General features: G+C 39.7%; 1 protein-coding gene across 2 annotated transcripts in view; it reads left to right on the top strand.

Moving 5' to 3' along the window:
- Positions 1-251: 251 nt before the first annotated feature.
- The window catches only part of LOC127575938 (NADPH oxidase 4), a 119938-nt gene continuing 104374 nt past the window's right edge, over positions 252-15815 (top strand). The window contains exons 1-2 of one of the 2 annotated variants that reach the window (XM_052026200.1): positions 252-382; positions 546-641. In XM_052026200.1, coding sequence (XP_051882160.1) covers positions 326-382; positions 546-641 — 153 coding nt within the window. In that variant the 5' untranslated portion in view covers positions 252-325. Of the gene's footprint in view, positions 383-545; positions 642-15815 lie in introns of those variants that run through there. The other variant, XM_052026201.1, reaches the window with a different exon arrangement.

The following is a 15815-nucleotide window of genomic DNA, read 5'->3' as shown; positions in this document are numbered from 1 at the left end:
AACATTAATTATTTTTTATCCTTTCTCTATTGTTCTTTCCCGAACTCTCCACGAGCTCCCTCCTCCCGGTTGACCCCGCTATCGACGTGGAAAGCTTCAGCGGAAAGGCTTCCTTTTTTTTATTTCAGGAGATGTTTTAATTTTATTCTGGCCAATTGGTGAAGATGTAGGGGAAATGAAGCAACAACACAAACTGTGGGAGATCAAAGGGAACCGAGGGGCGGAAGAGCGCCATTGCGGCACGGAGTCTGGGAAGGTATTTAATGCCGGGGAACAGTGAACTCAAACCTCGAGAGCCACCACAGAATCCACACACTCCGGCACCATGGCTTTGTCCTGCAAAAGCTGGCTCTCTAACGAGGGTGGAAAACATCTGCTTCTGGTAGGACTGATGAGTTCATAAAACTACTCCTCGTAGTCACACTTGCAACTCATTTTACAACATTTTTCAAGTTTAAAGGAGATGAATGAGGGATCGACTTAGTGCAAAGTCAGGATTGTGTTTACAAGGAGCTTTTGCTAACAACAACCCTTTCCTTTTTCAGCTTTTGTGGCTGTCGATCAACGTGCTGCTCTTTTGGAAAACTTTTACGCTTTATTACCACGGGGCACAGTATTACTATTTGCATCGTATGCTTGGGGTAAGTCGAACAAAAGAAGCGTCCCTCCTTCCGTTCATTCGTGGACAGGCTCGGCGAGGGACTGGGCGCAGTGAAACTGACAGATGAGCTGTGCGAGCTGCTCCCCGTCCATTGAACGGGTTATTGTTGGCAGAGACGAGAAAGGATGGGTAGATGGAGAAACTTCCACTTACCATCGGCATTTTTTTTTCATACGACTGATATTTTCTTTTTAAAATTGGTCTTGGACATGCAGTGTCATTAAGACCCAACGGGGGTTGGGGAGGGTGGAGGATAGTGATGAAACACCATCCATTGTAGTTTGGAAAGTAACTCCTGGTTATGTTTGGAGCGGGGGGGGGGGGGGGGGGAGGGGTTGGTGGGGCGCGGGGAGGGGTGGGGGTGGTTGATCAATCGCTGGATGTAAGTGGGAATGCTCTGATCTAAATGATTACCTGACGCCAGGGGCTAAAACCCACTTGGGGTTACAAAGGACTCGGGCAGCCACAGCACTAGAATAGGGCAATTAGGGGACAAATATTGCTCGGTACAATGAACATTGTGAAGCAGTGCCCACAACGGCGTGTTTTAAATCTCGGTCGTCCGCTGGGTACGTGCACTGCGTGTAGCGAATGTGGGAAGTAAGACAAGAAAAGGTTCTGTAACATGAAAAGGTTTCGTACCACTCGCGGTTAATCTTTGTACAAGTTTGGTTTCATTCATGTCGGTACAGCCATCTGTGGAGCCAACAAGCGCATTGATTTCTGTTATCACGGAATGCAGCCAGGCGAACGAAAGAAACCGTTGCCTGTTCTGACTGAATCTACCCCATGCTTATATTTGTATAATATGTTTATATGTTATCTCATGGCTGTAGGTAGGAAAGGGATGACTTGTAAATATATGAACTAAAGAAGATATAATGCATGTATCTACGCAATATTCTGGGATCTCCAAGATTATCGAGTGCTGCTGCACTTGTCGATTTTTTTAACCCCTACTTAGCTGGGAACATTATATCACTACTTACGTGGCACCAACAGCAAATAAACAAGAGATGTGGAGTGCATCTGGTGACAGGAAAAATCCCTTCAGCCTTATTTCTGTACCTTGCGACCAATAACAGGGCTTTTGTGTTCTCCAATTTCTCCTGCCATATTGCCCTGAGTGATTCTAGACAACTGGCAATGTATTTTGTACTGATGTGTTTGGGGATAGAAGCTGGCTATTTTTAAAACTGGGACATTTTTCTCTGCAGCATAAATAAGATTCTAAAGAACACAGTAGTCCTTGTGAAATAAATTTGGTGGTTTCATTCTAATTTGGAGTCCTTATAAGTAGATATAAGTTGTAACACAGATCAAATCAAATTTTAAAAACTACTTTTTAAGGGGGTTAAAAGAATATGTAAATATTAATTGTGTATTGATTATTCTATCCTATTTTCCATTATTTGAAATAAATTTCTGTTTATGCTCCAAATATATTTTAAAACTAATTGTATTTATTTTCATTTTTATATCTTTCATCTGTTCACCACTACAGCAAAATTTCATTTCCAGAGCTAAGGCAAAATAATTGGGATATTTCAGTTATTTATAAGTGTGATTTGGGAAAATCCACAATTAAGGGGTCATAATCTTAAAAATTAGAGCTAGGCCATTAAGAGGTGGAATCTTGAAGTAGTTCTTCATGCATGGAGAAATGGAAGTTTGGAAATGTCACTCATAAAACGTTGTGAATGTTAGACCTGTTGACTAAGATAGATGGGTTTCTGCTGGTAAGATTACCAAAGGACACAGAGCAGAGGCTTTTAAAGGGGGTTAAAATAAGATTACTTAACTAAGTACTGCAGTTACATATTGGAAAGTAGAAATAGGAAAAGACCAATTTACGCCTGGAGCATCTTCTGTCATTCAATTAACTCATGGGCGAATTGCGTTTCACACTGTGCTTTTAGAATTATCTTTGCGTTTTGTGTTCTTTGCCAATTTATACATTATGTACAGGAATTGTTGGAAACACTCAGTGGATCAGAAAGCATCTGTGGCAAGAGACGTACAAAAAAAAATTTCAGATCTAACACCCTTTAGGGTTAAGATTGGACTAAATAATTTTATGGGTGTTGATATCAGTGGTGTTTTCATTGAGGTGAACAATGTTTACAACTAGTTCATGTTAGTAAACTTATTCTTTTAAGCACATTTCATTCAGTATTTTGACCTGTCAGGAATGTTATACTTTGTAAAACCAAAGTTAGTCAGATAGTACACCCTACTGGTCAGCTTTCTTCCTCCCATTATCCATTTACCCCCTCTCATTGACTGAGTATAAATGTGTTGAGTAATACCAAAATAACAAATCCTATTTCTGTGGAAACCTTATTTATTTTTGTTAACATTAATTGGGATCACAACTCTAATTGAGACAAGATTTAAGAATCAATGATATCCATGATCATGTATAAAGGCTTCATCATCCATAGTGGGGGGACAGTATTCTCACCAGTGGACAAGAGAACAAAAATGCTGTCTGTTGAAGCTGGGATGGTGAGAGAAGTTGCTGCTCAGCCTAATGGCGTGTGGATGGCCTGGAATTAGAGTACCTAACTGCAATGTGCTGTGATAATGGTTTAGAAACTTATCGGGGTTTTGTGGTTTAAGATTGGATATCTTTATTAGTCACATGTACATCGAAACACACAGTGAAAGGCGTCTTTTGTGTAGAATGTTCTGGGACAGCCCGTAAGTGTCGCCACACTTCCGGCGCCAACATAGCATGCCCACAACTTCCTAACCTGTATGTTTTTGGAATGTGGGAGGAAACCAGAGCACCCAGAGGAAACCCACGCAGACACAGGGAGAACATACAAACTCCTTACAGACAGCGGCCAGAATTAAACCTGGGTCACTGGTGCTGCAATAGTGTTACGCTAACCGCTACACTACCATGGTTTAAACTGACTAATAAAAAGTCCATTACATCAGGAGACCCAATTTACCAGCTGCTTTTGGATCTCTGACTAGTACGGCACACTTCATAAAGGGACCCCAGGTTGTTCTGGATTGTTCTTCTTGCCCAGTTGTTCTTTGTTTTAATTGTAGTTTTCCATCTCTGCTGCTGGGAACACGTAGGCTGATGATTAAATGAACCAGGGATTTCTTCTTGTGAGAACGTCTCCCCGAGGTTTCTCTGTCCAGAATACACTTTATAAGTGTCAACAACAATATAAATTGGAGAGATGTGCTTCTGTCTTTCCCAGAGTAGAAATCACTTTGTTTTCCATTTATCTTACTCTCTGACACAAGCACAGCTATAATAAAAAAAACCATATCTGATTATTACGTTTCTCTTCTAGGTTCTGAAATAGCTTTTAAAAACAAGTCAGCATACCTAGTAAGATCTAAAGAAATATTAATTGATGAATTCTGAGAATTTAGACCCAATGCCCTTGCTCAGATGCACAATTCATGTTCACAACTCAGGATGTAGGATATCAGCTCCAGGCCTAGGCATTGGGAAGAGGCTGAATTGTCTGTATAAAAACTTCAATGAAGGGTTTGGATGAGTTAAAATTTCAATACAATGGATACATTTAACTCTTACTGCCAAAATGCAATTTTCCAATTTAAGTTTGTGTTAGTTTCTGTGCTCATCCTGGGCATTAGATAATTTTAGAAAGCATGTTAAAAGCATTATGGGAACTCAGTGACAGATTGTGCAATCTTTCCCCCAGGCCATACCCAGAGACTGACTAGTTTATATTGGCAAAGTGCATTGGAATAGGAGTTTATAGTCAGGAATAGGAGTTTATAGTCAGGGTTTAGGTCAAATTCTGTAGGAGGATGAGTTTACTGATGCATACTTTTCAAGATAATCTTGAAGCATATTATTTATCTGAGGGAATAATCTATTAAGCATAAGGAATGCTGAGCTGACTTTGCAAAATTTATCTGAGCCACAGTGTGTTTGGTTATCTCACCCAAGTCTGATGGATCCTGACTATTTCTGTCGGCTACTCATTGGGTGCATATTCTAATTAGATATTTGGGTTCAGGTTGCTCAGTACATTATTTAGGTCAATGATTTGCTCAGTATTACCATCATGCGATGGACAAGTCGAATCTGAAATATATTTGAAGTACTTGTATCGGGTTTGTATTGACTGTGGCCAGGTGAGTTTCAGATTAAGTTTCAGTGTTATGTTGGAATGGACGTGTGATCTGGGCTACTTGAATGGCTGAAATTGGAGAAAGGAATGGTAATTTTTTTTCCATTTGGTGGCCAATGTAATATACCCAGGTTTTGCCTGCAACCATGTTTGCATGATCTAAAGGTTGCTGACTTTGAGCTGCAACCAACAGTAATACATGCAGAAACTAAGAGTTCCTTTGCATTAAGTGGGGCAAAACAAGTTAGTGAGGAAGGGAGGAATGTGATTATATATTGGGGTAGGAAGAATATAGAAGGCAGAGTGGAGATTTTCAGCGTATGATTGCAGCAACAAATAGATATTTTCACAGACTAAGCATGAGAGCATTTTTACTGACACCATTGTAGAGCAGTCAAAAAGGAAGGTGGGCAGAAAGCCTGTGAGAGATCGGAGATTCCAAAACAGGGCACTTCGGAGCAAAGAGTTTGGAGAAGGGAAGTTGTGATTCACATTGTAAATAATGACATTGCAAGGAAGAGCTATTAGATCCTTCACAACACTGAGGCCATTGGCCTGAAATGTACTCAAGAAGTCCCACATCTTGATGTACTCACCTTCTGAGGCAGGACAACTCCCAAAGACTGGGAGGCCTCACTGCTGTGGCTGTTTTGCGAGGTGGAGCAGATCACGAGCAATGGAGCCCTGTCCCTGGATCATCCCGATGGTTTTCTAATGGCTCATCTTTATCAAGTGACTCTTAATATACCTATTGATCAGGTACATTTATAAATAGTTGAAATACATTTAATGAAATAGAAAATTAAAAAATTACATTTGGTTACACATACATTAACCTATTGTAAGTTAATTAAGAACATAAATGTAAAACAGAATAAAGAAATACAAAGCTTAGCTTTCACTTACCTTTTTAATGATGGTGATGACGTAATGCTGAGAGGACAGTTGAGAAGTGTACCCAGCCCTTCAGTTCAGTGAATCAGAAACTGTTCCTCGAGTGCTTGGTGAGTCTGTGGAGGACCGAGATGTCACATGGACTGGTACCTAACCTCTAGTGCTTTCAGTACTTAGCCATTGCAGTTTGCAAAAGTGCAACTTCTGAATGCACTAAAAAGTGGAAAGAACATAGCCAATTGCTCTATTGTAGACTGCTCTCCAAAGGGAAACACAATCAGGCTCAATAAATTAATAAGTAGGACCTCAAGGGCACTTACCTTAGTTATGGAATGGAATAACATAAGCAGTTAATGTACGAGTTGCAAAAGGTCTAAAAAGAAAGGAAGACTTGAATTTATATATGGAAAGACTTACATTATTTGCATCCTTCTCAGCCCTTTCAGGACTTCTCAAAGCACTTCACAGCCAATGAAGTACCCTTCAAGTGTAAATGAAGCTGCAAAGTAGGATATGTGGCAACCAATTTGTGCAACCCAGCCTTTCATAAACTGCAGTGTGATAATGTTTTGGTGATGTTGGTCAAAGGATAAATATTGGCAAAGACACTGAGGGTTAATCCTTTGCTCTTATTCAAAAATAGTGGATGGATTTTTCACGTCCTTATGTGAAAGGAGAAGAGAAAAGTTTAACGTCTCTTCTGAAAGTTGGCACTTGTGATGGTGCTGCACTCTCTCAGTACTGCATCTCTCAGCCTGGAACTTTTGTGTTCAAGTTGAGACTTCAACTCAGAGGTGTCTGTGTGACCAACTGAGGTAGAGCTGACAGATTTTACAACCTCAGCATGTTCTTGATGCTTTTCAGGTAATTAGTATTTTTGAAGTATTAACAGTTGTAACAGAGGGAAAGGAAACATTCAAATTCCTAGGAAGCTAAGGCCAGCTGTGCACTGTGTAGTATGTGTGAAGAGTGACAGTGGTGCTGGGGAATGGTAGGGTTAGATATTGGGACCAGGGCAAATTATTTTGCTGGCAAAATAATGAAATCTTTTGAGATGATTATGTTAGACCAATTATGGCAGCAGGTGGTAGAGTAAGCAGAAAAAGATGCAGAAGGTGCAAAGCAGTAAGAAGGGGAAAATGTTTAGTTATTAGGAATAGATTAGAAATGGAGAGATGAAAATAATCATGATTTCCTAATTGAATTGTACATCGGTAATGTACTTAGATACTACATAAAATTGGTGAACTCTGGTTAATTCTTCATGTGAAGAATATGAAATAATGCTAAGAAAAATTCAGCATAGACTCTGGCTAGAATGTAAATCAAACATTTTTGGGTACAAACTATCCAATCCCTCCACACCTCCATCCCATATCAGGAAGATGTGAGGACCCTTTGATCCTTGAAGAGTGGCGCAACCAGTATCTGTCCACTAACATACTTATTCGCCTTGCTGAACTTGTTCTTACAAAGAACAACTCCTCTTTCAACTTCACTTTCTTTTTAAAATTGCAAGGTGTGGCTATGGGAACTTGAATGTCCAAGCTGCACCTGGTTCTTTATGGGACCCATTTCAGTCCTACCTAGGATGCCTCCCTCAGCTCTTTTCTGGAACATTGATGATTCTTTGATGTTGCTTCCTGCAGTCATACAGAACATACTGTAAGGACCGTTCTATTCCCCCAGTTTCTCCATCTCCACCATATCTGTTCTGATGACGAAACCTCCCTCATCAGTGCTTCGGAGATATCCTTTTTCTTTAATTGTAGCTTTCCATTTGCCATTGTTGACTGAGCTCTTGACTGTGTATTCTCTATATATGCACTTCTGCTCTCAGTCCCTCTCCTTCCAGCCAAAGTAAGGATAGAGTTCCCCTTGTCCTTGCCTTCTACCTCATCCACATTCAATGGGTTATTCTCCATAACTTCCGCCATGTTTAATGAGATTCTAGCACCAAACACGTCTTTCCCTCACCTCCCATACCAACATTATAAAAGGAACATTTCCTTCGATACTTCCTGGTTCATCCTTCCATCTCCACCAACTCATGGCACTTTCCCATTTAACCATAGGAGATGGAACACCTGTCCTTTTTACCTCCTCCCTTCCCACTATCCTGGGATCCAAAAAATCCATCCAGGTGAAGTGGCAATTCACTTGCACTTCTTTCATTTTAGTTTAATGCATTTGGTGCTCACTACGTAGTCTCCTTTACCCTGGAAAAAACAAATTCAGATTGGGTGACTACTTTGCTAAACATCTCTGTTTGTCCATAAGACTGACCCTGAGCTTCCTGTCACATACTATTTACACTTTTCATCATTCTCTCTATTTGATATCTCATTCTGTAACCTCCTACACTGTTCAGTGAAGCTCAAGATAAGCTCAACGAGTTGCAGCTCATCTGTCATCTGGCGTGTTGTGTCATTGGGACTCGACATTGAATTCAACAATTTCAGATAGCCAGCTTTTCTTGTTTCTATCAGAACTGGCCAGTTCTGTCGTAAGATCATTCACTTGTAACATTAACTTAGTTTTTCTTTCTCCACAGATGCTGCCTGATCTCTTGGGTATTTCCAGCAGTTTCTTTTATTTCCAGTTTTCAGCAATTGCTCTGTTCTACATCTTGCAATTCTAACACGTTCTTTCTTTTTGCTCTCTCTAACAGCTCTCAATCAATGATTTACCAGATGGCACTGAAAGCATTGTGTCACCTGGACAACCTTGGCCTCTACCCTATCACAGATTTATTCTCTCCACCTTTTCCACTTTCTATAATTTAAAATACACTTGTTTTCTCACTTCTCCAGTTCTGATGAAGGGTCATTGACCTGAAACATTAAATCAGTTTCTCTCTCCACATATGCTACCTGACATGCTGAATATTTCTACCACGTTCTGTATTAATTTGATTTCCAGATCTGCAGCTTCTTTTGCTTTTTGAAAATAAAAGATGGCTGTCTTAACATCACAGCACTTGAACATTGGGGCAACATAGGAGATGGTAAATACATGGGTTTATTAAATTAGAATCAGGGAATTAAAAAAATAACTGTCATCCTGTTTGGAATTTATTATATAGACCATAGCACAGTGGAAATTAATGATAGAAAGGCAATTGGAAAAGTGCAGAAACAACTGATCTTAATTTCCCAAAGCTGGGTGAAAATAATGTAAATGTTAAAGAAAGGGTGGTTTAACTAATTTGGCATACAAAACAAAAAGATGCATTATTTAATCTAATTCTAAGAAGTGGTAAGGAGTAGATACATAATATAAGGATTGAAGGACATCTGTAAAATGGGGCCAGAATAGATCAAATATTAAAAGCAACAATTAAAGTTAACTTCTCTTTTGTAAAAATAAAATGAAGTGAAAAAGACTGAAATAAATTGGAAAGAAAAATTAGAAGGTAGGTCAATGAACATGAAATTGGAATTTTTAATACATGAAATAATTGGGGTAGTAAAGGATTCCCATCACCACTGTGTGCTTGTAAACTTATCTTCCATGTAGTACAAAATTGTGTAGCTCATAGACTGAGGACGAAAGCCATTTGGCCCAAATGAATCCTGCTAGTGGTTATACTCTACACATACCTCCAATCACATATAATAATAAAAATATCATCCTAAATACTCCATTTGATGTATTGGTGCCTATTTTAATTCCTGTCCCCTTACTCTGGACTCATCCACATGGAAACAGCTTCTCCATGTTCACCACTGAATCTCTTCATAATTTTACAGTCCTCTCTCAGATCTTACCTCTTCCAGAAAAAAAAGAGGCAGGTCCATTCAAACATTTCTGAGAGCTGCATCCTCTCATTCTGGAAAACATTCTTGAAGAACATATTTTAAACTGTCTAGTGCTGCAAAGTCCTTTACTCTTGCGATATGTGAGACCGGAACTATGCACAGTACTCCAAGTGTGACCTAATCAAGGGTCCATGTAAATAAGGTTTCATATTCAGTTCAAAATTGTCTATAAAAGGTACTATTATTCAACATATGCCTATAATCATACTGTAATGAAATCCTTATTTGTTGCTTGTACTCACCCCAGTTGCAGCACATGTATGCCTATTGTACTGGATGTGTCCTACAGACAATGGCACGACACATTTCTGATGGGTTCTGTCAAGTTTTTTGCATTCTGGACATCTTCTCAATTAGGAAATAATCTCTGAGCCAAAAAGGATTTGATGCTTTGAAGAGTTTATTTTCCTACACCTCTGGGAAATGATTGTTTGCCAGCCGCTCAGTTCTTCACTCTTTGCAGTTTCTCCCTTCAAAAAAGAAAATATAAATGTTAGTAGAAAGCTGCCTTTGTGTTCTCAGCAAGTTGGAGACAATAATCTTGGTGGTTCCAAATTTTCCATGAGTCACTTGTAAAGCAAAAAAAGACTTGAATTTAACTATTGCCTTTCAAGTGCCTTTCAGGATATTCCAAATGCTTTTTGAAGTGCAATCACTTTTGTAATGTTTTGAAAAAGAAGTACAGGCAACTTGCATACAACAAGCTCTCTCGAGCAATGTGCAATGACCAGAAAGTATGTTTTTTTTCAATGTTCCAGGCATTTGCCAAAACATCAGGAACGACACCCCAGCTTTTCAAAAGTAGTGCCAGGAGATCTTTTGTGTCCATATGAGAGAGCTGACAGAACAGTACCCCTCACTACTGCACTGTGGAGCTGGCCTAACTTCGGTGCTTATCTCTGGAATCAAGCTTGAACCCAAACCTATAACCATCTGACTCTAAAGAAAGAAATGTTTTCAACTGAACCACAGCTGGTACTTCAAACTGGATCTTCTCAGCCAGGGGTCTCGTTGTTGTTCTCCATTTCTTTTTCTAGGAGCAGTGAAGAGAACCATGTTGGTTGGATAGGATTTCAGAGTGGGAAATATGGAAGTGAGCTGGCTGTCTGACTGGCTGCTGAGTAGGACATGCCAGATAGTTCGGAGAGGTGAAAATCATGCAGTGTTAGCGTGGAAGATTGCAGGAGGTGGGAATCAGGTCAGAGGGGAAGAGTAAATTAGCTAGAGAATTGCTTATCCTCCTCTTGGTCCATTTGCAATGCTCCAAACAGCTGTTACGTTGTGGATCCTTTTGCTCCTTTCTGTCTTGTGGGGGTTCCCTTTCCCTCAGAAATTTCTCTAACATTGGTTAAAATAAAATTAAAACACTCAAAGTGGCAGCACATGGGTTAGAATATAAAACAGTACAGCACAGGAACAGGCCCTTCGGCACACAATGTTGTGCCGAACTAATTATATTAGTAATCAAATGCCCAACTAAACTAATCCCTTCTGCCTACGCAATGTCCATATCCTTCCATTTCTCACACATTCATATGCCATGGGTTCTGTAAAGGACCTCAGTGACTGGCACATCTCCTGGGAATAGATTACTTGACCATCCTCAAATGCATTTCCATAGAAGTCAGTAAGTGGGCTGTTTGATTGGAGGTGAAATCTAAAACAGCTTTGCCTAGAGATTGGATCCCATCATATTATTTCTTTCAGCTCAACAGGATCCAATATGGATAGGTAAGTGATAAAATGGCAGCTGCAGTGAATGTTGTCAAATTTAATGCTATGCCCTAAATTTAGCCAGGTACTTTGGTTGTGAATTTTGTGCTCTGATCACGTGATTCTCATAATAGATAATTTCATATCATGACAACATTCTAATCATGTTTTATTAGTGCTAAGCCAGAAAGAACTCCCATGTAAGATAAGTTCCTCTATTTACTTTTGTATCCTGGGACTGGTCTCGCATGGAACCAACTCCCCAACCTTTTTGTTCAGGCTTCAGACCCCTAATTCTCTACTCCCTACCTCTACTCTGGCCCTGAATGTTGGTCCACTCCCTTCCCAACTCCTATACTGCCCTGCCCCATTGCCTCTTGATCAAGAACCCTCGTCCCCAAGTTCCTACCAGAACTTTGTCTTATAGAAGTCAGTCCGTCTGCTGACCCTTAAGCAATGGCCAGCCTCCCTCCACACCCTTGATTCAAACTCACCTCTCATCCCCTTGTCCCTGAGCTTATGACCACTCAGCCTGATCCTGCCAACACTCCCCACCCCACCCCACAGCCACGATTACCACAGCACCCCATACCATCTACGCTCAAGGCTTTTCTGGGGATCAAGTCAGCACTTAATCCCACCCCAGCCCACCTGTCACTATTGTCACTTAGCTCATACTGATTAGTGTTTGAAACACTGGCATTCGCTAACAGTCAAAGCAGGTGGCATAAGGTTCCAACACCTACAGTGCACCAACAACCCCACAACCTGATTAGATGCTGATCAAGTCATTCTGTTTGTCTGCATTAGAATGGCGTTCTCCAATATCTGAGTCCAACATATTCTGACTAAGTCTATTCCACTATTCCTGGGCATTAAGATGACCCTATGTAGTCATATTACTATTTTTAAACATAAGATATTATTTGGGTTGTACCCATTCATTACATCCTTGTTGAAAATAAGGACTCCTTTTGTTCCAGTCCTATGAGATTGGAACTTGCTTTCTCCAAGTTGACGTTTTATTCACTTAATCATTACACTTAATATGAGTTTGTATTGATTCTTACAACAATAGCAACAAAAAAATGTTTTTATTGTCTTGGTTCCTGTAAGAAAGTTTATTCAACTTGAAGAACTGGCATTTAATTCAAGAGGATTAGTCTCACATTTCAGTATACATGGTCAACTCCATTTGAAAAAGTTAAATACAATTGCTACCCATGAATCAGAATTATAGCATTGTTTTACTTCTTCTGCACAAAGAGAACAAAAATGAATGAGTGTGCACCAATGGTGGATTACTTGGCCCGGCTGTTAAATATGTAAAACATCTGGGCAAGTCTTCTGGAAGTCTCACAAACTCATTGCTGTTATAATAGAGTCAAGACTTGGAAATGCATAGGGAATTCTTTGTCCTGCTTCACTGGTTAATACCTTCTTGGCCATGTTCATGTGGTTTTATAATTGAAGACTGTTACCAATTTTGGATGTCTGTTTTGCAAAAAAGTTGGCAGCTTTTGTCAAAGAAGTTTGTTTATTAAAATCCAGGGCAACTTCAATTGTAGACATAGTTAAAACTATTTCTAGAAATGTCTGATACATTGTTTATAAAATAGGAAATCTGTTATTATTCATGAAAAGATAAAATTACATCTTTGCTTTTGGATTGCTCATGATTTTACAAGTTTCGGAAGTAGAAAGATGTGCAATAATTGATCATACGTAAGAATATGCTGAGAGGCAGGCCATTTAGAACTTGAAATTGCAGTTTTGTCTGTATTTTTCGCCATAGCCAAGATTCAGCATTGTTTTATCACATTGTGGGATATTTTTATTGACAATCTTTTTGCATCCTTTGTTACTTTGCCAATACCACCTCCAGATTCTGTGCAATGCATAGATTCTAGTTGTGTTGAGTACAGAAGTTGGGATGTTATGGTGCAGTTGTTCAAAATGTTGATGAGGCTGTATTTAGAATATTATGTTCAGTTTTGGTTACCCTACTGTAGGAAAGATGCCCTGAAAATAGAAAGAATGAAGAGGATTTTTATGAGGATGTTGTCAGGACTTGAGGAACTGTGTTATGGAGAGAGGTTGAGCAGGCTGGGACTATATTCACTGGAGCATAGGAGAATGAGGGGTGATATTACAGAAGGGCATAGATAGGATGAATGCACACAGTCTTTTTCCCATGGTTGAGGAATCAAGAACTGGAGGACATAGGTTTAAGGTGGGATGGGAGAGACTTAATAGGATCCTGAGGGGCAAACTTTCCACCCAGAGGGTAGTCCGTATATGGAATGAGCTGCCAGTGGAAGTGGTTGAGACAGGTTCACTACAACATTTAAAACACACTTGGACAGGTACATGAATAGGAGGGGTTTAGGGGGATATGGGCCAAACACAGCTGGGACTAGCTTAGATGGGAATCTTGGTCAGCATGGACCAGTTGGGCTGAAGGGCCTCTTTCTGTGCTATCTGACTCTGACTCTATTCCTCTCAATATGTAATAGAATTTTATCAGAAATGATCATGTATTCTATGTGGTTTCTGAGGTCTGTGATTTTTTTTTTGGAGTCTTTTGGTTCTAGGTGAAAATTGCAGGAACATTCTGATGAAAAGTCAATTCAGTTTCTTTCACCATGGATGCTTCCCGACTGGCTGAGTATTATTCTTAGACCCCACCATTCATTTTGGGTCAGCACTGTGGTTCATCTAGTAGGGCTGCTGCCTCACAGTTCTAGTAACCCAGGTCTGATCCTGAACTCTGATGCTATCTGTGTGGAGTTTGTACAAACTCCATTCTCCCTGTGACCACATGGGTTCCCCTGGGTGCTCTGGTTTTCTCCCATATCCCAAAGATATATCCCTTATCCCAATTGGTTAGTTAATTGGCAACTGTAAAATGCCCTAGTATGTCGGTGATTGGTAGAATGTGGGAGGAGCTGATAGGAATGTGGGGACAATACAATGGATTAGTGTAGGATTAGTGTAAGTGGTTGCTTGATGGCCTTTTTCCATGTTGTATGACTCTATTAACTTTGCTGCACCTACTAGTTTGCCTAACCAAACCCTCACCTTCTGTTCAGATGCCCTGATCACTGTTAAACCATTAACTCTCACCTTGGCTAGTACCCCAGCTTTGGGTGCTAACAGATTTAGCCATTCACTATCAGATCTAACTGAATCACATATAGCACTACTGGCCCCTTCTGTCAACTGCCGGAAATATTTACTATTCCTGGATGATTATGGACTGCAATGCTTATACCTGACCTTTTGGGTGTATTACAAACTTCTCTCCCTTGTTTCTTCCACTCTCACCTTCAACAACAAATGCCAGTAATTCATAGATGTTGTCACTAAAATTGAAACCATCTGAGTAGTTTCCTCTGCTCCTAGTCCACCAGGCTGAACTGCCTGCCCTATCATCCTTCTTTTGTTTCTCACCCACCTATACTTCTTCTCTCAAGGCTTCCTCCAAGCTAATTTTGTTCAGAATACCCATCTCCTGCTCCTTCAGTCCTTTTCCCATTAGATGCTGACTACTTTAATTCTTTGTCTGGTCTCCAATTAGCAAATATTATAAATGGTTCCCTTTCTTCCAGATATTGCCCTCTTTTGTAATCTGTTGTCAAGATACCTGTTAAAGAATCCCTTGACTTCTCAGTTTTCACAAACTTTCCATTTAATACTTCTTTCACCTCTCAAGTCTTCAAATAGAAAAAGGTTTCAAGTTACTGAAAATGTATTGTATTAATCACTAATGATTGTGAGTATGTCATTGTGACAAGGGTAAACTATCCCTCCTCATCCTTCTTGATTCATCTGCAGCTTTTTAAACAATTGACCACATTTTGCTCCATAACCAGCTTTTCATCTGCATCTAGAACTACATTTGTCAATTTCTATTTTTTCAGTCAACTTGTAACCAGACAATCATCAAGAACACCACCTCTCCCACTGCCTCACTGTTACCTCTGGTGTCCAAGGCTCTACCTTCGTCCCCTCCACATCTACATGTTACCCTTTGGCAATATAATCAGGAAACACAGCATCAGTTACTACATGTAAGCTGATGATACCCATCTCTATCTATTTGCAGGCTCTCACAAATGCTGTACTGTCTCTAAAGTGTTAAGCCATTTGTTTGACATCTATTACTGGTTCAGCTTTGTGATATTTCCCAGGGGCTACATATCACACATATGTATACAGTGGTTGCCAAGTTCAGCTTGTTCAAAACAACAGTTAATTACTTCAGACATTAGAGAGAGCTATTGCACTTCTCCCTCCTTAAGGAAAAGTTACAATTCAATATTTTGATAGATATGCATACAATTAGTATATCATTACATTGGAATGATAACTGTTCATAGTTATTATGTAATGCTTTGATAGCAAAAATTCTTAAACAGTGTTGTAAACTGAAAAATACTCATAAATTTGACAATTGTAGTTTATTCCATTTGCAAATTAAACTTAAGCTTTGGTCTCCTATCTTTGACAGGATACCTCCTTTGACCAAAACTTTAAGACATTATAGGAAGACTGTACCTTATTCTGCCTGAGTCTGAGAAAAAAAGAATTCTC

This window comes from Pristis pectinata, chromosome 11 (assembly GCF_009764475.1).
Source record: "Pristis pectinata isolate sPriPec2 chromosome 11, sPriPec2.1.pri, whole genome shotgun sequence".
Lineage (NCBI taxonomy): Eukaryota > Metazoa > Chordata > Chondrichthyes > Rhinopristiformes > Pristidae > Pristis > Pristis pectinata.
Note: the sequence above shows the minus strand (reverse complement) of the source record. Positions and strands in the feature narration are given on the sequence as shown.